This window comes from Oncorhynchus mykiss, chromosome 23 (assembly GCF_057628025.1).
Source record: "Oncorhynchus mykiss isolate SJ-2025 chromosome 23, ASM5762802v1, whole genome shotgun sequence".
Taxonomy (NCBI): domain Eukaryota; kingdom Metazoa; phylum Chordata; class Actinopteri; order Salmoniformes; family Salmonidae; genus Oncorhynchus; species Oncorhynchus mykiss.
The window spans coordinates 25,041,987-25,064,623 of NC_143044.1; the positions used below are offsets into that span (position 1 = coordinate 25,041,987).

The 22,637-nt window shown below is 42.5% G+C and overlaps 1 protein-coding gene across 23 annotated transcripts in view; it reads right to left on the reverse strand.

Annotated features, from left to right (window-relative positions):
* kcnma1a (potassium calcium-activated channel subfamily M alpha 1a) overlaps window positions 1-21,297 on the reverse strand; it is a 300,575-nt gene extending 279,278 nt beyond the window's left edge. For 15 of the 23 annotated variants that reach the window (XM_036960301.2, XM_036960294.2, XM_090217146.1 and 12 more), the window contains exon 1: window positions 20,083-21,291. In XM_036960301.2, coding sequence (XP_036816196.1) covers window positions 20,083-20,370 — 288 coding nt within the window. In that variant the 5' untranslated portion in view covers window positions 20,371-21,291. Of the gene's footprint in view, window positions 1-20,082 lie in introns of all 23 variants that reach the window. The other 8 variants (XM_036960289.2, XM_090217158.1, XM_090217155.1 and 5 more) reach the window with 1 other exon arrangement.
* Window positions 21,298-22,637: the final 1,340 nt, after the last annotated feature.

Here is a 22,637-nt window from a genome sequence, read left to right on the forward strand (position 1 = left end):
GGGCTAAACAATGCTAGGCTAGTCAGGCGTTATTTAGAGTGACAGTGTGCTGGGCTAAACTGGGGTGTGCTGGGCCTTGGTTAGGCTGGTCTATGTTGCGGCTGATCTATGCTAGGCTAGTCAGGCGTTATTTAGAGTGACAGTGTGCTGGGCTAAACTGGGGTGTGCTGGGCCTTGGTTAGGCTGGTCTATGTTGCGGCTGATCTATATGCTAGGCTAGTCAGGGGTTAGAGAGCGACAGCTGAAGGCAGGGTGTATGCTTTCTGCCGCTCTGGCGAAATACAGCCGGCTGGTTGCCAAGCATAGAGGATACACAGCCACACAACAGTTCCTCTGCAGGGTAGGGACCTCCACAATCCAAATCAAATCAAATGTTATTTGTCACATACACATGGTTAGCAGATGTTAATGCGAGTGTAGCGAAATGCTTGTGCTTCTAGTTCCGACAATGCAGTAATAACCAACAAGTAATTTAACTAACAATTCCAAAACTACTGTCTTGTACACAGTGTAAAGGGATAAAGAATATGTACATAAGGATATATGAATGAGTGATGGTACAGAGCAGCATAGGCAAGATACAGTAGATGGTATCGAGTACAGTATATACATATGAGATGAGTATGTAAACAAAGTGGCATAGTTAAAGTGGCTAGTGATACATGTATTACATAAGGATACAGTCGATGATATAGAGTACAGTATATACGTATCCACATTAACCCTTTACACTCGTACCCATATACGGATTGAAAATGGCTGATTTGGGCACTGATAAGCGAAAACAATTGTAACACAGTGGCTGTATAGTAATTGTCAGAGCTCAGGCTTTTCAGTGCTTTATGGGTTTTGACTGACAGCCGTTCTGAACTTGAGCACCTCGCGAGACAAGAAGTTACCCCCGTCCCTCCCGCTAACTGGGCAACTTTTGCACATTTTGTGTTGCCTGAGCGAGGGAATTGCTGTAAATTAAAGAGAAAAGCACTTCAGGGTAGTAAGCACAACAAATGTGTGAATTGGATTCGTAACATATTATTTGAAATGGATGACGTAGTATATGACTTGATGATGTAGTACACAAAGAAACGGGAACATTTTTGGCTCGTGAGCACCACTTTCAAAACGTCAGAAATTCTCTTAAAGTTCAAGAGTGCATCGTTAAGAGGACTCAATGCATCTTGAAATATGAGACGTTGAGGATTAGAGTAAATACAGCTGTGATGCCAAACACCAGCGAGTCCAAATGTGCACTACACATGATCATAAAACCATGATGTATAGAGTCAACGCTTATGATCACTATGCTTGATGTACAGTCCACAAGATGACATGAGTCATACACAGGGTTGTTCTGATCATCACTCTCTATTCTCTCGCAGAACACGCATGACTCCAATGCGCACCAAAATTACAAAAATCGGTGAATCGCCCTGTGAAAGCCTAACACTAAGATCATATTTTATAACTTAGCTAGTCATGTTGGCAATAGAACAAGCTTTTAAACGATGCCCACCTGACCCACATTAAGATTTACAATAGGGCCTTTTCGGATTGTGTAAAACAACAGTAACTGTGTTCCAAACAAAACAACTACAAGTGTGCTTGCTTAGGGCTGTGGCGGTCATGACATTTTGTCAGCTGATTGTTGTCATGCAAATGACTGCCGGTAATTAACAAACATGTTTAGCATCTCCAGGCCTCCAAGCATTCAAGCCACTGATTGGCTCCTTTGGAACATCTACATATTTTTCTTCAAATAATATTTTAGGCAGGTCTAAAAAAACATAAGTAGGAAGAAAATGTATTTCAGTAGAATAGAATATGAGTCACTATGTTATCCGGCTATGCACCATGCCATAGGCTGTAGTCTAGTGCCACAGAGTTTCTAAACCCAGTGGCGCAACATCGCAAGACTTCTGGGAACACTTGCGAGACAGACGAAACAGACGAGGTTGGGGGTTTGGGGTTTAAGAAATCCTTCTTTCGTTGTTAAGATTTCTGGAAATCTAAAGGCACAACGTAGATCCGAGCCAATGTCTTGAACATGTTACTACTCCAGCCTTGTGAAAGTGACAAACTGACTCTCATTTTCATCAAAAACAACTTCATATCGAAGGAGTGCCTTTGATTAGATAGTCTGCACATGGGCAGTTCGGCGTGAGAACCTTTAGACTCTACAAACTGTTTCTGCACAGATAGCCAACATTGCCATGACATCGCCTACAAGTGTGATCGGGGATTTCTATGGAGAAACAGTTTTAACCCATTTTCATACTGTACGGTCTTTGCTAGTTCATTTAGCAGACAATATATGCTTATACAGTGCATTAAGAAACTATTCAGACCCCTTGACCTTTTCCACATTTATTCTAAAATTGATTAAAATTGTTATTTTTTATATCCATTTTAGAATAATGGATAATAATAATAGAATAATAACTTAACAAAAATGTGGAAAAAGTCAAGGGGTCTGAATACACTAAGTCCAGTGCCATTATTTTATAGTAAGAAGAATAGAATTGAACTTAGCTGATTACAATAGAAAGGAGATTCTCATCATTCCGGAGCGAGTGCACATATGAAGTAGCTATGTTGAGAGTAAAAGGGATCATTTGAAACAGGTCCTATACCCTAGATCCAGGAGTTCTTTGGCAACTTTAGTTGTGAATGATACAAACCTTAGAATGTCATAGAAATCAAAACCTATATGGACTGCATGATGTGACTATAGGCTATTGATCATTTGAAAAAGGTTGCAAAAAAGTTTGCTTGTTCCTTGCCTCAGGCTACACAGCTGTTCTCTCATCAAGTGATCATATTTTCACCCATCAGACTATTCTCAATTTAATCTCGTCTTTACTAATATGTAAAATGAGTTTAGATTTAGAATGGCCCATTATCAAATGGGCAGGAACAGGGGCAGGGGATAAAAAAAAAGATGATCATCGATATCAACTCAATTAGCTAATGGAGGTTGCTTTCCCTCAGTCCAGGTAGGCTACTCCGGTTTTAAAGCACAGCTGAGAAATGAATAAAGTAGCAGCTGGGATCCTCCTCTTTTTAGTGTTAGCCATCAAAACGTTGCTTCACACAGGATTGCATATAGAAATGTCTGGCCTTATTAGAAGACTTACGTATTTTTTTTAGTTCATAATAAATAAATGTGTCACAGGTGATATTCCATCCAAATTCTGTATGCCACAGGCTCTCCAACCCTGTTCCTGCAGCTACCCAGTGCTTCATTTGGGAAACCAGTTCAAATCTATTCAGGAACATCGATAGTAACATGTTTTCACAACTATCCATATTTCATTAAAGTGTCTCTCTCTCTGTGCGCTTGAGAAAGGAATAAAGGAGAGATGGAAACACAGTGGTGAGATATTCTCTAGCTAAAAGTGTCATCATGTGACAGCTTATTAATTATGAAAATATAAAAAAAGTGCTATTACTAGGCATAAGCTCTAATATGTGGATGGATGTTGTGAATGAATCATCACTTTTGAAAGCACTGTCCATTTCATTGTGTTTGGCTTTGAAACAAAATCCACCATGACCATGTTTTACACTCTGTTTCAACCTGCTGTTGAACTTCTTTGTTCAAATTGATCGATCACAGTGAGGTGAGTTTTAAAAAGCATGACACTGTTTTGATAAATGCTTGATGTGATTTTCCATTGCATTTGCATTGATGTCAGAGTGGTTAAAGGGACAATAGAGCCCTGAGTACCAGGCCATTAGCGACCTGATGGTCATTAGTGAGTTAGGTACTACCAATGCATGTCCAGAGTGCAATAGAGGAGATCACGGTGACTCAATGGTCACGTGGAATTTGACTACGGTCATGACTCATTACTGTTGTGGCGGTAATATGGTCACCGCAACAGCCCTATGCTTGCTGTAGTTCCTCAACCGCACAGCTAGGAGAGCTCAAAAAAGCACCTTATAGTTGAACTCTTCTTTGAGTCATAACAGTGCATTGAAATGACTTAGGAACTGTGTACACTTGAGAGGTGTGACCCCTTGGAGACACCAGCTAGTCCTCTCACTAAAACCTTTGTCGTTATTTTGTCTTATGTTGCCCATACACCCCACCCCCCACAACCAAAAAAATAAATAGATATATTTATTTTAGGAACTCAGTCCAGCTATAAACTTACTCTTGAAAGTTGTAAAAGCAGAATGCACAAGTTTCAATTACAATTTTGGGTAGTGCATCATCAGTTCCTCTTGTCATGTTCGTCATTGCAGACCTTAGAGAGATATTTACAACTTTTCAGAAATGTCCAGATCAACACCGTCAGCCAACGTTTTTTTCTCTCGGTTTTTTAGCCCATAGATTGCTTTACTTTTTTGACACTCAAATAGCACATGAATACACATTACACATGGCAAAAGTATAGAATTTCAAGAAAATTTTATTTAAAACTGCAAACTTCGCTTTGCACCCAATTACAAAATGTGTAAAATTGCAGGAAATACGATTTAAACCGGCTAAACTCTCCACCAACAAGAGGGGTGTAAACAGTGTGTGTCATGAACAGTGCTTGTACCCATAGAAATAGACATGGCAAGCACGGGGGGGGGGTTCAGGTTGTTCCCCAATGCTGGAAGGGGGGCCCCCCAAGTGAAAAAAAGTTTGAGAACCCCTGCACTACAGTGAGGCAGCACTAGTAGGAAGTGCAAGTCATCAGCACTGGGACTACGACACTTTTCACATCGGATTTACAGTATGTTGCCTGTAAAAAAAAACAAAAAGGGCAATGTTTATATGACCCCATTTCAAACAGGCCCACTTTTACCACATTCTTGCTGACATACGCCTTTTACACATCCTATGGTATGCCAGCGACGAGGGGGGCGGGGGGGGGGGGGGCATGCAGATGTGGGTTGGTGTCTATTTTAATAAATCCATTGAATGTACATCGTCACGAAAAAATATATTATTAATTAGTTTAGGCAGAACCTAAGAAATATTTGAAGACTACTAAAATGTATTTCTAAATAATAGAATAGCATATTTTGAGATTAATAATGGTATCGTCTGTGCAGCCTATCGGTTACATGGCCGTGCCATGCAAATTAAATCAATAAGTTGTTATTTTGTCCATTAAAAACAGACAACACACTTATTCCACTGCCCTGATCACAATAAACACACATAATATAGTAAGAATATAACATAATAAAATATAAAGAATATTTTTACCACACAAATTGAGTGTCACAGGATCGTGTTAAACCACACTCATACAGTACAACAAAAAAGTTGTATTTTGAAACAGACCTCAAGCCCATCACCCAGCGTTTTAGTGATGTCCAGTTGGCCGTTTTTTGTTGTTAAAACTCTAAAAGGCTATTTGGAGAAGAGCAAAAACATCACCTTGGCTGCTGTGGCTTCATTCACCCTAGTGAATCTACAAACACATAGTTTATTAGCTAGACAATTAGCCACTACACATGAACTCACATTAACTCAGTACTGGGATTAAAAAACAATAATTTAATACGTACAGAGGGATGTTAGCAGAAAAAAAGATTTAGGAAACAAAAGGTTAAACATATAAGTTCTTTACAGAAAAAAAGTGTGCAGTTGTACAGCTAATTTCCTGCAATTCTACACATGTTGCCATCCATTACTTATGCCATGTTAAAATGGACATTTCAGACATGTTAAAACTTCATATTCATCATCTCCAGCACCACCCCAACATATGTGAAATGGTGTTTCTGAGTTGTAGTAAAAAATACAAATGACATCATAAACCAATTAGTGGACAATGCCTACTCATAACTGGTTAGTATCACATGATGCAGACCGATGATGTTATCTTCCTCTATATTTTTTACTACAAAACACATAAAACACAATTTTCACATATGTTCATGTTAGGTGCTGGAGATGAATATAAAGTTTTACAATTTTGAAATGTCCCTTTAATATGATATCTGACTGAAAATAACTAAAGAAATCAAAACAATGTGGGCCCCCTGGAGGACAGGACCCCTGGGCACATGCCCGGTCAGTAATTTGGCCATGATTACTACAAGTTTAGATCGCTGGCTGGACTAACTAGACTAATTAATCAGTCAATATGTTTTTACTGACATGGGCTAATTGAGTGTCATATAAGGAAAACTGTTGATGCATAACCAATTTTTGAAATCACACCTGGTGTATTCTACTATTCAAACTCTCAACAGTACATTTTTCTTACATCATTTCTCTCAGCTCCATTGCAAAATGTGTATAATTGCAGAAAATTTGCAAAAAATGTGTCTTGGCTCCATGGAGATTCTCCACGGCACAGCTAGGAGAGCTAAACAAAAAAAAAAACCTTATAGTTGAACTCTTCTTTGAGTCATAAAAGTGCATTGAAATTACGTAGGAACTGTGCACACTTTGAAGAGACCAATTTTTGCAATTTTAAAGCAAATTTCCTACAATTATACACATTTTGCAGTGGAGCTGAGAGAGAACGTTGCAGTTTTAAAGCTAATTTACAGGGATTCTACACATTCTGCCGTGCTGAAAGAAAATGTAGCTGTTTTAAAGAATATTTCCTGAAATTCTATTCTCACTTTTTTTAAATCCACATTAGCTTTTTTTCCTACCCTCACTCTGCTTTCTTAGGGAGCAGGTGTAGGATCTTAGATTATGAGTGTCTTCACCATGATAGCGCTAGAAAATAATAGCAATTTTTATTTTCCAAAGCATGTGAGTGTCGTGTTCATATTGCACAACCTCTGCAGGCTTTTGGAGTTTCTTATACACGATTGAGCCCTACACTTGAAAATAGGCCTACACATGATTTCGGCATGCTAAATGTTGCTGATCAGTGATAGATGAGGAAAGGAAACGAATAGCACTTATTTTACCAGCCAGAGACCAATGAACCAAATATACAAACGGAGAGGGTCAGGATTAGGCTACTAAGAAACTGCGAGTGAAGAACAAAATAATCCACAGTCTAAGACGTTGGGGAGGAGGGGGGGGGGGTGCTATACTGACATATGGAATTGTTTTAAGATGGTCATACTATGGATCATTTAGCCATTTGATTTTTAAATTTTAGAACATCTTTAGGGATAAAAATATAGATTTTATAAAATATAGATTTTGTCCTTCACTACTAAATAGAAACGTATTGAATAAAAAACATTCAGAAATGGAAAAAAGGACAGGTCTGACAAACGCGGCTGTGGCTCTGACACCTTTTACTGCAGATGTGGAAGGGCGACACCGGCGGATGTGGTGGATTGAGACGCAGCCAATGCAAAAACCATAACTCTTAACTGACTGATTTTGAAGGGGATTGTTTTTGTTATGTAATTTCGGGGGTTAAGCTACATAACATTGTAGCAAAATGTTCTGATTAGTGCTAATAAATGAGAAAACTAGATTAAGATGATTATGAGTAGCACTCACCTCAGCTAGCATTAACCCCAGCCTAATTGTAGCCTAAGTAACATACAAACAAAGATACAGTAACAAACAACAAACAAACCTGACATTGATTGATTTATTAACACGAGTCCCCACGCTTTTCTCAAAGCAGTGAGATGGCGTTGTCCCAATCAAATGTTGAGAAAATGATAATGTAGTAGTTGACCATGAGCTTTCGCTTCAAATGTATTATAACAATTGGATGACTTGGAGAATCAGCAAGTCACAATTTCATACATGCCTTCAATTGCATTAGCCTACTTTGTTCCAATATTTTTGTAATTCAGTGGTTCATTCCCACACTAATTATTTATGGCCTAGTAACAGTGCGCAGACTAGCCACCATCAACAGTGTAAGAGCGTAGTGTGTGCCCATGCAGCGTCAGCATTATGGCTATGTTCCATACTAATCCTTAGACAGAACTTTACCACAATCATGACCAGGTCAGTTGGTGGAAATAAAAGTACAGGCATTGTTACCGGCAATACATTTCAGATATAAAGAAAAGTCGGCAAAAAGTTGGCGGCATGGTAAAGTTTGCGGCTACACGTCTTGGCATGTAAGGGGTATAAGAGAGAAAATAGGACAGGAGCATACTAATAAGGCTCACAGCAACAACAGTGTTCCCCACTCTACTGCATCAATGTGTAGCTTAGCCTACTGTATGCTAGAACCCCTCTGTGTTAGATATGCATATAGCTACATTAGCATGGTTTTGGATTGGAGATTTTACTCCTCTGCAGAAAACACCTGGAGGAGTGAATGTGAGAGGCAGAGGCTGTGTTCCAATTATCTGGATTGGAATACTTTACTTTCCTCATCTCCTTTCCTATGTGAACCCTGAGTTGAGTACAATTAGGTGGGCAGCCCATCCAGTGATTAGGAGGGGATGGAGACAAGGTGAGGAGATGAGGTTAAATAAGATGAGGTTAAAGGAGAGGAAGTCATTTGAAAATATTGGGACATAACCCAGGGATGGTAGAGAGAAGCCTCACGCCCGCAGCCCCTCTTTTTCCACCCCCTCCTGACTCTCACCCGACCCGTCAGTTTCCAGCTCCAGTTTTGTCGCCCTCGATTCCCCGTTCCCAGTATCCCCAGGACTAAGCCCTGTGGGCCCGCATCACGTTACTAATACCATGCCAACGGAGCCGGCCTCGCCATTCAGCTGAACACAGATCTGGTTTCCCTCCTTAATACTCCTAACAAGCTTGTTCCCTCTGTTGCCAAGTGTCAAATCAACCCCCTCCTACCAAAGTCACCCCCGAAGGACTAGCCCTGCTCTGCCCTGCCTTCCCCTGCCCCCCACAAGGGAAACAACATGGAGGTCTGGAGCTCTAAAAGTGGGGACCTTCTTATAGCAGTTCTACTCATTTAGAGGAAACTGGATACAGAGGGATATACACGATGGATGCTTCATTATGCCGTGTGTGGGTTGATGTGTATGAGCATATTTGAAGCTGTACGAGAAGACATATGATGATGCCATTTTAGATCAGCCGAGCCATGGATAAATAAACTGACAATGAATTGACAGCCAGCTAAATGACAGTCTAAATAGCATGGGTACATACTGCAGCATAGAAAAGTGCCATTATCTAACACAGTTATATATGACTGACTCCTTTTTTACACAAATAGAATAGCACACTTATAAAGAGGAGAACCTGATTATTACACCATTGCAACTTCAAACAAGCAACACAAACTAAATTGCACAACTAATTGCATTAGTACTGTACAAAGATAGAGGTGCGCTATTTGATAGATTCCCTCTGCTCCCCCTACCTCGGGTTTCCAGTGGGGAGACCTGAGGTCAACCTACCCCCGCCACCCTCCCCATCTTGTACTTCTGAGTGGGAGACTTTACCATGCAGTAGCCTGCTTAGCTCACCAACTAGAATCAGGGCGTCCACTCCGACAAGGTTAATTGACCCACAGTCCCACACGGTGACATGATATCATGGACGTGACGAGCAAATGAGCGATAGAAAACCGATCACGCAAATGTCACCATTCGGATTAATATTATTTGTAAATTGTTTTAAATTTGTATTTTATTATTTAACTTTTTGTTTTGTGCGCCCCATGCCGTCCCCGGCAAGATGCTGCCCTGGGCGGCTGCCCATGTTGCCTATGCCTAAAATCGCCACTGGTTAAGGTCACTACATTATTAATTAGGGCTGGAAATTGCCAGGGACCTCACAATACGATACGATATGTATTGCGATGCTCACGATTCTATATGTATTGCAATTTGATACTGTAATTTTAATGCGATTCAATGTCCTTAACCGAGAACTGAGAATTTGTTTCTATCAGTCATAGAAATAAGTGCTTAAAGCCAATGGGCTCCCTATTTTTAAAAGTAGATGGAGAACAAGCTATGAAGGAAAAATACAGGCGTTTTGGTCCATGTCTAGGAAATTAGCGCAAAAATTATACGCTAAATTGTCAAATAATATCCGATCTGTAACTGTATTGATTACCTTGGTTGGAAAGGATTTTTAATTAATATATTTGCAAATTATGGTGGAAAATAAGTATTTGGTCAATAACAAAAGTTAATCTCAATACTTTGTTATATACCCTTTGTTGGCAATGACAGAGGTCAAACGTTTTCTGTAAGTCTTCACAAGGTTTTCGCACACTGTTACTGGTATTTTGGCCAATTCCTCCATGCAGATCTCCTCTAGAGCAGTGATGTTTTGGGGCTGTTGCTGGGCAACACGGACTTTCAACTCCCTCCAAAGATTTTCTATGGGGTTGAGATCTGGAGACTGGCTAGGCCACTCCAGGACCTTGAAATGCTTCTTACGAAGCCACTCCTTCGTTGCCCGGGTGGTGTGTTTGGGATCATTGTCATGCTGAAAGACCCAGCCACGTTTCATCTTCAATGCCCTTGCTGATGGAAGGAGGTTTTCACTCAAAATCTCACAATACATGGCCCCATTCATTCTTTCCTTTACACGGATCAGTCGTCCTGGTCCCTTCGCAGAGAAACTTTTGGTTTCATCTGACCATATGACATTCTCCCAATCTTCTTCTGGAACATCCAAATGCTCTCTAGCAAACTTCAGACGGGCCTGGACATGTAAGCAGGGGGACACGTCTGGCACTGCAGGATTTGAGTACCTGGCGATGTAGTGTGTTACTGATGGTAGGCTTTGTTACTTTGGTCCCAGCTCTCTGCAGGTCATTCACTAGGTTGTTGTTCTGGGATTTTTTCTCACCGTTCTTGTGATCATTTTGACCCCACGGGATGAGGTCTTGTGTGGAGCCCCAGATCGAGGGAGATTATCAGTGGTCTTGTATGTCTTCCATTTCCTAATAATTGCTCTCACAGTTGATTTCTTCAAACCAAGCTGCTTACCTATTGCAGATTCAGTCTTCCCAGCCTGGTGCAGGTCTACAATTTAGTTTCTGGTGTCCTTTGACAGCTCTTTGGTCTTGGCCATAGTGGAGTTTGGAGTGTGACTGTTTGAGGTTGTGGACAGGTGTCTTTTATACTGATAACAAGTTCAAACAGGTGCCATTAATACAAGTAATGAGTGGAGGACAGAGGAGCCTCTTAAAGAAGAAGTTACAGGTCTGTGAGTGCCAGAAATCTTGCTTGTTTGTAGGTGACCAAATACTTATTTTCCACCATAATTTGCAGATAAATTCACAAATTTTGTCTGCCATAGTTGAAATGTACCTATGATGAAAATTACAGGCCTCTCATCTTTTTAAGTGTGAGAACTTGCACAATTGGTGGCTGACTAAATACTTTTTTGCCCCACTGTGTGTGTGTATATATATATATATATATATATATATATATATATATATATATATATATATATATATATATATATATATATAAATATAATAGTTTTAAATGTTATGATTATTTATTTGGGTTGTTCCAAATGTCTGAATAAAAATTACAGTGCAGAAGTGTGTTTTTGGGGCGGTAGGGGGGGTTGACCAGGGAGCCATTCAAGCTAGAACCGCCACTGACCTTAACACAAGATGTTCGGACATCTTGGAGTAACGGTTAAAACCCTCCACAGACTAAGCCCCATCTGAACCGGGGTTCATATCAAGGATCATCAAATCAAATTTTATTTGTCACATACACATGGTTAGCAGATGTTAATGCGAGTGTAGCGAAATGCTTCTGCATTGTCGGAACTAGAAGCACTAATAACCAACGAGTAATCTAACCTAACAATTCCACAACTACTACCGTATACACACACACAAGTGTAAAGGGATAAACAATATGTACATAAAGATATATGAATGAGTGATGGTACAGAATGGCATAGGCAAGATGCAGTAGATGGTATCGAGTACAGTACATACCCTACATTACTCATCTCATATGTATGTAAACAAAGTGGCATAGTTTAAAGTGGCTAGTGATACATGTATTACATAAAGATGCAGTAGATGATAGAGTACAGTATATACACATACATATGAGATGAGTAATGTAGGGTATGTAAACATTATATTAAGTGCCATTGTTTAAAGTGGCTAGTGATACATTTTTTTTTACATCAATTTCCATTATTAAAGTGGCTGGAGTTGAGTCAGTATGTTGGCAGCAGCCACTCAATGTTAGCGGTGGCTGTTTAACAGTCTGATGGCCTTGAGAGCTGTTTTTCAGTCTCTCGGTCCCTGCTTTGATGCACCTTTACTGCCTCCTGAAGAGGCTGAAGCTGCTGCTGCGCCTTCTTCACCATGCTGTCTGTGTGGGTGGACCAATTCAGTTTGTCCGTGATGTGTACGCCGAGGAACTTAAAACTTACTACCCTCTCCACTACTGTCCCATCGATGTGGACATGGGGGTGCTCCCTCTGCTGTTTCCTGAAATCCACAATCATCTCCTTTGTTTTGTTGACGTTGAGTGTGAGGTTATTTTCCTGACACCGCACTCCGAGGGCCATCACCTCCTCCCTGTAGGCCGTCTCGTCGTTGCTGGTAATCAAGCCTACCACTGTAGTATTGTCCGCAAACTTGATGATTGAGTTGGAGGCGTGCATGGCCACGCAGTCGTGGGTGAACAGGGAGTACAGGAGAGGGCTCAGAACGCACCCTTGTGGGGCCCCAGTGTTGCGGATCAGCGGGGTGGAGATGTTGTTACCTACCCTCACCACCTGGGGGCGGCCTGTCAGAAAGTCCAGTACCCAGTTGCACAGGGTGGGGTCGAGACCCAGGGTCTCGAGCTTGATGACAAGTTTGGAGGGTACTATGGTGTTAAATGCTGAGCTGTAGTCGATGAACAGCATTCTCACATAGGTATTTCTCTTGTCCAGATGGGTTAGGGCAGGGTGGTTGCGATTGCATCGTCTGTGGACCTATTGGGGCGGTAAGCAAATTGGAGTGGGTCTAGGGTGTCAGGTCAGGTGGAGGTGATATGGTCCTTGACTACTCTCTCAAAGCACTTCATGATGACGGAAGTGAGTGCTACGGGGCGGTAGTCGTTTAGCTCAGTTACCTTAGCTTTCTTGGAAACAGGAACAATGGTGGCCATCTTGAAGCATGTGGGAACAGCAGACTGGGATAAGGATTGATTGAATATGTCCGTAAACACACCAGCCAGCTGGTCTGCGCATGCTATGAGGACGCGGCTGGGGATGCCATCTGGGCCTGCAGCCTTGCGAGGGTTAACACGTTAAAATGTTTGCAGTGAAGGAGAGCCCGCAGGTTTTGATAGCGAGCAAAAAAAGTTATTTAGTCTGTCTGGGAGCAAGACATCCTGGTCCGCGACGGGGCTGGTTTTCTTTATGTAATCTGTGATTGACTGTAGACCCTGCCACATACCTCTTGTGTCTGAGCCGTTGAATTGCGACTCTACTTTGTCTCTACACTGACGCTTAGCTTGTTTGATTGCCTTGCTACCCTGTTTGTAAATCAGTCATGTTTCCAGTCACCTTGTCCTGGTTAAAAGCAGTGGTTCGCGCTTTCAGTTTCGCGCGAATGCTGCCATCAATCCACGGTTTCTGTTTTGGGAATGTTTTAATCGTTGCTGTGTTGCTGTGGGCATCGCCGATGCACTTTCTAATGAATTCGCACCGAATCAGCGTATTCGTCAATGTTGTTGTTGGAAGTAACGCGGAACATATCACAATCCACGTGATGGAAGCAGTCTTGAAGCGTGGAATCAGATTGGTCGGACCAGCGTTGAACAGACCTGAGCGCGGGAGCTTCTTGTAGCTATTTGAGTTAGAATTTTAAGAAGAATCCAAAAATATATACAATAATTATTTGATGAAACAAGTGTCTGACCTAGATCTGCGATATAAACTCAGCAACAACAACAAAAAACGTCCTCACTGTCAACTTCGTTTATTTTCAGCAAACTTAACGTGTAAATATTTGTGCAGAACGAGCAGTATGGCTGGTGGCATTGCAATGCTGGAGGTTCATGTCAGGATGAGCCTCCATGAGGGAGGAGGATGTATTCCCTGTAATGCACAGTGTTGAGATTGCCTGCAATGACAACAAGCTCAGTCCGATGATGCTGTGACACACCGCCCCAGACCATGACAGACCCTCCACCTCCAAATCGATCCCGCTTCAGAGTACAGGCCTCGGTGTAACGCTCATTCCTTCAACGATAAGCGTGAATCCGACCATCATCCCTGGTGAGACAAAACCGTGACTCGTCAGTAAAGAGCACTTTTTGCCAGTCCTGTCTGGTCCAGCGACGGTAGGCGACATGTGCCCTTGTGCCCTTAGGCGACATTGTTGCCTGTGATGTCTGGTGAGGACCTGCCTTACAACAGGCCTACAAGCCCTCAGTCCAGCCTCTCTCAGCCTATTGCTGACAGTCTGAGCACTGATGGAGGGATTGTGCGTTCCTGGTGTGACTCGGGCAGTTGTTGTTGCCATCCTGTACCTATCCTGTGCAGGTGTTGTTACACATGGTCTGCCACTGCGAGGGCGATCAGCTGTCCGTCCTGTCTCCCTGTAAGTTTTCATAACTGTGACCTTAATTACCTGTAAGCTGTTAGTGTCTTAACGACCGTTCCACAGGTGCCTGTTCATTAATTGTTTATGGTTCATTGAACAAGCATGGGAAAGAGTGTTTAAACCCTTTACAATGAAGATTTGTGAAGTCCTTTGGATTTTTACAAATTATCTTTGAAAGACAGGGTCCTGAAAAAGGGACGTTTCTTTTTTTGCTGAGTTTGTAAGAAAGATCAGGAAACATTAGTTTGTTTTATTTACAAGTATTTAACCCGTTATTTTGGCACTAAACTGTCTCCATATGTACCGTGCAGTCGGAAAGTATTCAGACTTTTTCAAAATGTTACATTACAGCCTTATTCTAAAATGTATCAACTTGTTTTCCCCCCCATCATCAATCTACACACAATACTCTATAATGACAAAGCAAATAACTGGTTTAGATTTTTTTTTCAAATGTATAAAGTAAATTAACTGAATTATAACATTTGCATAACTACTCAGACCCTCTAGCCAGTACTTTCTTGAAGCATCTTTTGCAGTGATTACAGCCTCGAGTCTTCTTGGGTATGACACTACAAGCTTGGCACACCTGTATTTGGGGAGTTTCTCCCATTCTCCTCTGCATATCCTCTCAAGCTCTGTCAAGTTGGATGGGGAGCGTCACTGCACTGCTATTTTCAGGTCTCTCCAGAGATGTTCGATTGGGTTCTGGCTGGGCCACTCAAGGACATTCAGAGACTTGTCCCGAAGCCACTCCTGCATTGTCTTGGCTGTGTGCTTAGGGTCGTTGACCTGTTGGAAGGTGAACCTTCACCCCAGTCTGAAGTCCTGAGCATTCTGAAGTCCTGAGCATTCTCAAGTATCTCTCGGTACTTTGCTCAGTTCATCTTTCCCTCAATCATGACTAGTCTCCCAGTCCCTGCCGCTGAAAAACATCCAAACAGCCAGGTGCCAGGTGATGAGAGGTGCCTGGTTTCCTCCAGACATGAACCTTGGCATTCAGGCCAGAGTTCAAACTTGGTTTCATCAGACCAGAGAATCTTGTTTCTCATGGTCTGAGTGTCCTTTAGGTGCCTTTTGGCAAACACCAAGCAAGCGGTCATGTGCCTTTTACTGAGGAGTGGCTTCCGTCTGGCCACTCTACCATAAAAGGCCTGATTGGTGGAGTGCTGCAGACATGGGAGAACCTTCCAGAAGGACAACCATCTCCACAGAGGAACTCTGGAGCTCTGTCAGAGTGCCATCAGGTTGTTAGTCACCTCCATGACCAAGGCCTTTCTCCCCCAATAGCTCAGTTTGCCCTGGGCAGCCAGTTCTAGAATCAGCTCAGTTCTAGAATAAGGCTGTAACGTAACAAAACGTGGAAAAAGTCAAGTGGTCTAAATACTTTCTGAATTCACTGTACTTCCATTCAGTTTTTCAACTTGTACCGGGGGACTTTCAGACCTGCATGTGAGGCCTGTGGGCATCAGATAAAAACGTGTTCGTGAGAGTCTCACCTTTCCACAGAGGGGTCATACCAGGTTGTAAATCAAACCGTTTCGGACGCTCCAGACTGAAGTTGGCAGATCGGCTGTACCGACTTCAGACGAGTCCCAAGACGCTTGTGGGGGTCGTAGAGCAAAACGGAGAACACCAGCGTGTTCACTTTTTTCCTTAGAGGGTCATAATAGTCAATGGTAGATGATTTTGTGAGAAGACCACATTTTGGATGTCTCATGGTCTGACAATCGCCGCTCTAGCCCTGGCACCTTTCACTGCAGACTCAGAAGTGCGACATCAGTGGATGTGGTGCAAAAAACACATCTGTAACTTAAACTGACAGATTTTTATGTGGATTTTTTTTACTCAGGTTCGAGTCCCGGTCAGGGCTTCCTTCCGAATTCACTACAATAAACACACCAACTCAGACCATTGGTTAACAATAAAATCATTAATTATTTTTCTAGTCAAATTCTATTCCCCTAAAAGTTGCTGAATATCTGTATACATTATACTGAGAAAGGCAGGTGATCCATTCAGAGACCCAGGTCAGGCCTGGTTGTGTTAGAACCTCTCCCCAGGTTTCAGCAGGGCTGCCTGGTTGGCTCGCTGGCCTGGGTGATGTGTTCATAATTAAGACATAATGAAGGAAAGAAACTTTGGAGATCCTGTTAACGCTTTAGATCTCCCTGGCCTCATCCTAATTTGATAAGCAGACAAACGCATGCAACTCAAATCTTAGCACAAATTTCCCATTGAGATCAACGGTCGATTTAAATGTGAAGTAGTTTCATTCGTGCGTTTCTCAAATTTGGATTCAGTCTTTAAATTACTCAGAACCAGAGGGGCCATTGTCACATCAACAACAATCAACATAATGCCGTTTCACATCGCCCCCAAATCGGCTTTAGGGGTGCAATGCAATCTGCCATGATCTACCTAAGAGTGATCTGGCTCTTTGCTTTCCCTACTATTATATAACCCAGAAACAGGACACAGTGGAGGGAGGATAGAGGGATGGTGGACGAAAGATGGAGGGTGTAGGATGGAGGGAGAATGGGAAGAGAGCCCTCTGCCTGCCCTGCCGTCCTCCCTCTGATGCCCCTGGCTGTCACGATACAATGCTCAACATAGATGGGCAGTAACGGGCCGTTGCTCGCACTATGCCAGGAGGACTTTGCAGAGAGGCAGAAAGAGAGAGGCACATGACTCAGCCCTATTTGAACTGGAAGCGACCCAAACAGCATCAAGGGTGAGCAAGGTCACACTCTCAGGTCTCTCTCTGATTTTCTCTGTCCATCTCTTGATACTAAGTATGGATGGATAACTACACAGCCACAGTCTGTCTACTAATGTATTCTCACATGTCCATCTGATTGGGTCAAAGTGTCACAGGATTCTTAGAACAATTTCCTCATAGCAGAGATGGCGCAGCAGTCTAAGGCACTGCATATCAGTGCTTGAGGCATCACTACAGACACCCTGGTTCAATTCCAGGCAATATCACAGCACAATTGGCCCAGCATCGCCCGGGTTTGGCCAGTGAGGCAGTCACCGTAAATAAGAATTTGTTCTTAACTGGCATGCCTTGTTAAATAAATAAAAATACAAAAAATCATAATAATTAAAATAAAGAAATAGGAGCAAGGATTTGTCAGATTGAACCATAATGCTAGACAGTAGGGGTTCTGTCCTGGTGTATTTCACCCAACTAAACTAGACATTTTGAATAGAATGACTTTATTTAACCAACGGCATCATCTGTGCAAAGACTGGAGAAAACATCAACAGCGATTACTATGAAATGCTCTTTGAGTTTCAGGGTATGTTATGGTTACGATGTGATGTGCATGTTGTGTGTGCAATTTATCTGCGACGTGCCCACCTCTGAGTTCTCTATAACTAGCCGGTTCAACCAACCAGATGACCACTTGTGCCCTATAGAACACAGTGAGTCATAAACTGAAGCAGGCTTTAACCCAAAGGTGATTCATACATGATTCATGTTTTATGTGGGCCACCCCTAGCCTACTGTAGCACTGGGACAAACCAACTAGTCAGTCAGCACAGCAGGGACATCCATACAGTCTATTTCTAGATCAACCATTCAGGTTACATTACTCAAGCAACACAACCAGGCATTTCACAGACAAAGAATATTGAAATATACCAAGCATTGATTACCCTGAAATAAGAACTCCTCCCTCGGCAACTGGGTCCAAGACTTCCTGACTGGCCGACCCCAGGTGGTGAGGGTAGGCAACAACACCTCCACCACGTTGATCCTCAACACCGGGGCCCCCACAGGGGTGTGTGCTCAGCCCCCTGTTCACCCATGACTGTGGCTACGCACGACTCCAGCACAATCATCAAGTTTGCTGACGTCACGACAGTGGTAGGTCTGATTACCAACAACAACAACGAGACAACCTACAGGGACAACGTTAGCGCTGCTGGAGTGGTGACAGGAAAATAACCTCTCAACGTCAAAAAACAAAACAAAAAAAGGAGCTGATCGTACACTACAGGAAAAAGAAGAGGGAGGAACCCCTCATCCATGGGGCAACAGTGGAGAGAGTCAAAAGATTCAAGTTCCTTGGTGTGCACATCAATGAGGACCTGAATTGATCCCACCACACAGACATCGGGGTGAAGAAAGTGCAACAGCACCTCAAACCACAGGCGGCTGAAGAAATTTGGCATGGCCTCTAAGACCCTCACAAACTTCTACAGATGCACTATTGAGAGCATTATGTTGGGCTACATCACCGCATGGTACGGCAACTGCACCACTCTCAACCGCAAGGTTCTCCAGAGGGTGGTGCAGTCAGCCCAATGCGTCACCGGGGGCACGCTGCCCTCCATTTACAGCACTCGGTGTCAAAGGAAGGCCAAGAATCTCATTAAAAGGACCTCAGCCACCCGAGCCACACTCTGTTCACTCTACTACCATCTAGTAGAGACGGTACAAGTGCATCAGAGCCGGGACCAGGAGACTGTGAAGCAGCTTCTATCACTTGGCCATCAGACTGTTGAACAGCACATCACTAGCCAGCTACCTGCCCAGTACTCATCCCTGCACCTTGAGACTAATGCCCCATATATATACACAGTTATTGAATGCTAGTCACTTCCTATTCTGTTTATATACTGTTGTTTACACAATGTGTATGCATATACTGTATTCTGGACATAGCTCATCCTAATATACCTACTGCTGTACATACTATTTTCAAAAGTATATACTGTCTATACACACACCAGTTATTTATATTCTAGATTCTCACTCTAATATATCTACTTTGGATTGTTATTTCAGTTTTTTGGAATACTGAAATATACCAAGCACAGATTCTACTGAATTTCTGAAATATACCAAGTATTGATACTACCGAAAAACGGACATGTACCAAGCATTGATTTTACTGAAATACTGATATATACAAAGCATTGATTCTACTGAAATACTGATATATACAAAGCATTGATTCTACTGAAATACTGATATATACAAAGCATTGATTCTACTGAAATACTGATATATACAAAGCATTGATTCTACTGAAATACTGATATATACAAAGCATTGATTCTACTGAAATACTGATATATACAAAGCATTGATTCTACTGAAATACTGATATATACAAAGCATTGATTCTACTGAAATACTGATATATACAAAGCATTGATTCTACTGAAATACTGATATATACAAAGCATTGATTCTACTGAAGAAAAAAACATGTAATAACGGGTAGACCACGGGTCTGGAACATAACCATAGATGAAGATACAATAGAGAAGTTGGTAGCCTATATTCTGTGTACTCCCTTACCACATAGACTGGCCTGTTGTTGCAGGTGGGTGACAGTTGTTCTAGCTATGGGGCAGCTCCTCGTACTGTGTAAGTAATGGTGAGTCACTTTCACAGTGAAGGCCAATGCAACACAACACGAACTGGACTCAAGTCAATATGCCATGGTAAATCAACCGCCCCGGCCCAGGCTGGTAAACTCGTATAAACAATGGATGACAACGTCGGGTCGGTCATAGGGTATACAGTATAAATGTGTAAAGAAAGACAGTGGCGCAATATGTCCCCATAAAGGTTGAATTACGCACGAGATAACGTTTATGTTATGAGCGTCACATCAACAACCAACGGTTTATGTGTTTGTCATTAGCCTACCTTCTTTTTGGTGTTGCAGTGGCAGCACACGGTCCACAGGTATTTAAGGGTCCTCCAAAGGAGAATGATGAAGAGACCCCCGAAAAACGTCACCATAGAGGAGGCGAGGAATGCCCACCACATGCGTTGGCCATTATTGTCGCAGGGCACGTCTGGCGAGAAGGGGATAATCACGTCCATCTTGGATATAGAGATCGAGGAGTCCTGATTTTTATTATGATAGATATTTCTACTCATCATAGAGTTGCCGCTTCCATGGAGAACGGTGGCATCCGGCTCAGCTAGCATCTAGGAGCCTTGGAGAGCCTGTGCCAGCGTCCCCAGCCCCACTCACCAGCCATATTGCTTGAAACAAAAATACCCCCCTTCGCGTTCTATATTATTGTCACCCGCACTTAACTGTTTATTGCAATCTAGTTCAGATTTCCGCTACAGTGGAAAACGCCGCACGCACAAACTGGAGCGAAATAGCGGGTCGGTGTCCATTCGCGAGAAGCATTTAAATCCGCAGTAAGCGTTGAGCGTTTTTCATTTGTAGGGGTTTTCCAAGTCTTTCAGGACAAATGCCATGGCAAAGATGGTCTCATCTAGCAGGCATCGAGGCTGCCAATGTTTCAGATTATGATAGGCGCAGCGACATTAAACCAAGGCTGTTTTCTTCAACCACCTTCTGTCCGGTCTCTCAAGCCGTCTTCCGTCCAGTGATTCCGTCGATTAACCGCGGACAATCGATTTCACTTTTCTAAACGTCAATTTAATCGATAGCCTATATGGTTTTCGAATGGCTGAATATATTTCAAGTCCCCAAACGGTAGCCACGATGCGAAAACACAAAATACATAATCTAACGGTGTTTCCACTAAATTCAGCAAACAATGATAAACTCTCGGGTAAATGTAGTCTTCCGCCACTGTTCCTCTGCTCCCGCTCAGGCTGATTGCGCCTGTCAGATCCGCTCGCTCCAGAGAACTGTAGAGAGATGAACAGGTAGGAGGGGCGGGGCGTTGCTCTAATAATAAAGATGGGCATAAAGAGCGCAGTAATACGGCTGAGCGCGGATATTTATACGAAGTGCCAAGCAGCCCCTTGTCTCAGTCAGTACTTAGGCAACAGCCTACATTGCGTTCTTTCCGTGTAATGTAGTTGTGTTTAAAATGACGCATGTCTCTGAGCTGCATATGTGACTGTCGTGCTGCGCTCTGCCTCTGTTCATTTGAGCAGCAGCCCACTATAACTCTCCTACTGTGATGCAACAGCAGCTTCGGCGTGAAATGCCAAGGCTTCCATTTTAAGACCATTATTAGCTTGGCCACAGATGATTCCATCGAGCGCCTGGAACACAGCAGTTGTCCCCATTTTTATTCTCAGAACTGAATCCGATAGGAATTCCCTTGCCACACAGCCACTGACACTATGATGAAGATGTTCTCTTATTCTCTGTGATCTGTAAATGACATTGGCTTATTTTCATCTGCATTTGAAGAAGGCTCCTTCAATCATTCACCAACAACAGGTGTTTCCATTGCCAAAGACCTTATTCTGCCCCCAGTCAATTAGTCTTTAGATTCTGAAGACAATTAGACGCAGGATAAGACAGGAACCCGGTGCATCAATAGCCTATGGAAGGACATGGCTGTGTCCCAGGACAGGATGTCACAGAGGGCATGGGAATCCACAGCTGGGACTGGAACCAAACATGTCAACATTCCAGGGCAAGTGCACTAGGCCTACCATGTGTCATAAAGGTCCAGACCTCTTGTCTTGTCAGAGGTCATAGTGTGCTACACTGTTTTAACACCTCCCTTATTATCTCTGTCCTTTGATGAGTTTTCACCAGGTTATTCACTAACTACACTGTTAAACTGGTCTCAGATCAGTGTTGATGAAACCAAGGATACGCATATCAAATATATCTCACTAAATCAACAGGGAGATGTGTAGCCTACTTGTTAAGGTGATAGCTAAGCCAACAAAATGATATTGTTATATTACTGGTTAATCACGTAATTAATGAATCCACTCGTTCACCCATCCCACCATTCCATAATTTATTAATCCCTCCTCTCATTCATTCCTTCTTTCATTCATTTGTTAATTCATTCATTCATACACTCCATGTTTTTCTTGGCGTCTGAGAGTATGTTGGTCTTAGTTTGGGTGGTCGTTACTAGGACACAGGATCTCCTGGTCAGACCATTTATATTTAGAATGTAAACATACATCCAGTTTAACTGAGGTGTAAAGAAGATATACTGTGGAGTCAGTGGGAGCTATATGCTGCTGATTTATAGTGTTAGGAAGATTATTCCCTCAACCGAAATAGCTGTCATAACCAAATCTGCACTCTGGTGGATGCGTTTTGAAAGGCGAGCCTATTGGAGGAATATAGCTTTGATGTATGTCTTTATAAGCAGTTTGATTTCATTGTAAATGGAGACAAAATGCCACAAATCAGTGTTAATGATCTTCTGTAGTGTAGTGACACTAAGGAGGAAGGGGTAAAGGGTTGTACTGCTGAAAGCAGAAACCCTTTCACTTGCCACATCTTTACTGAA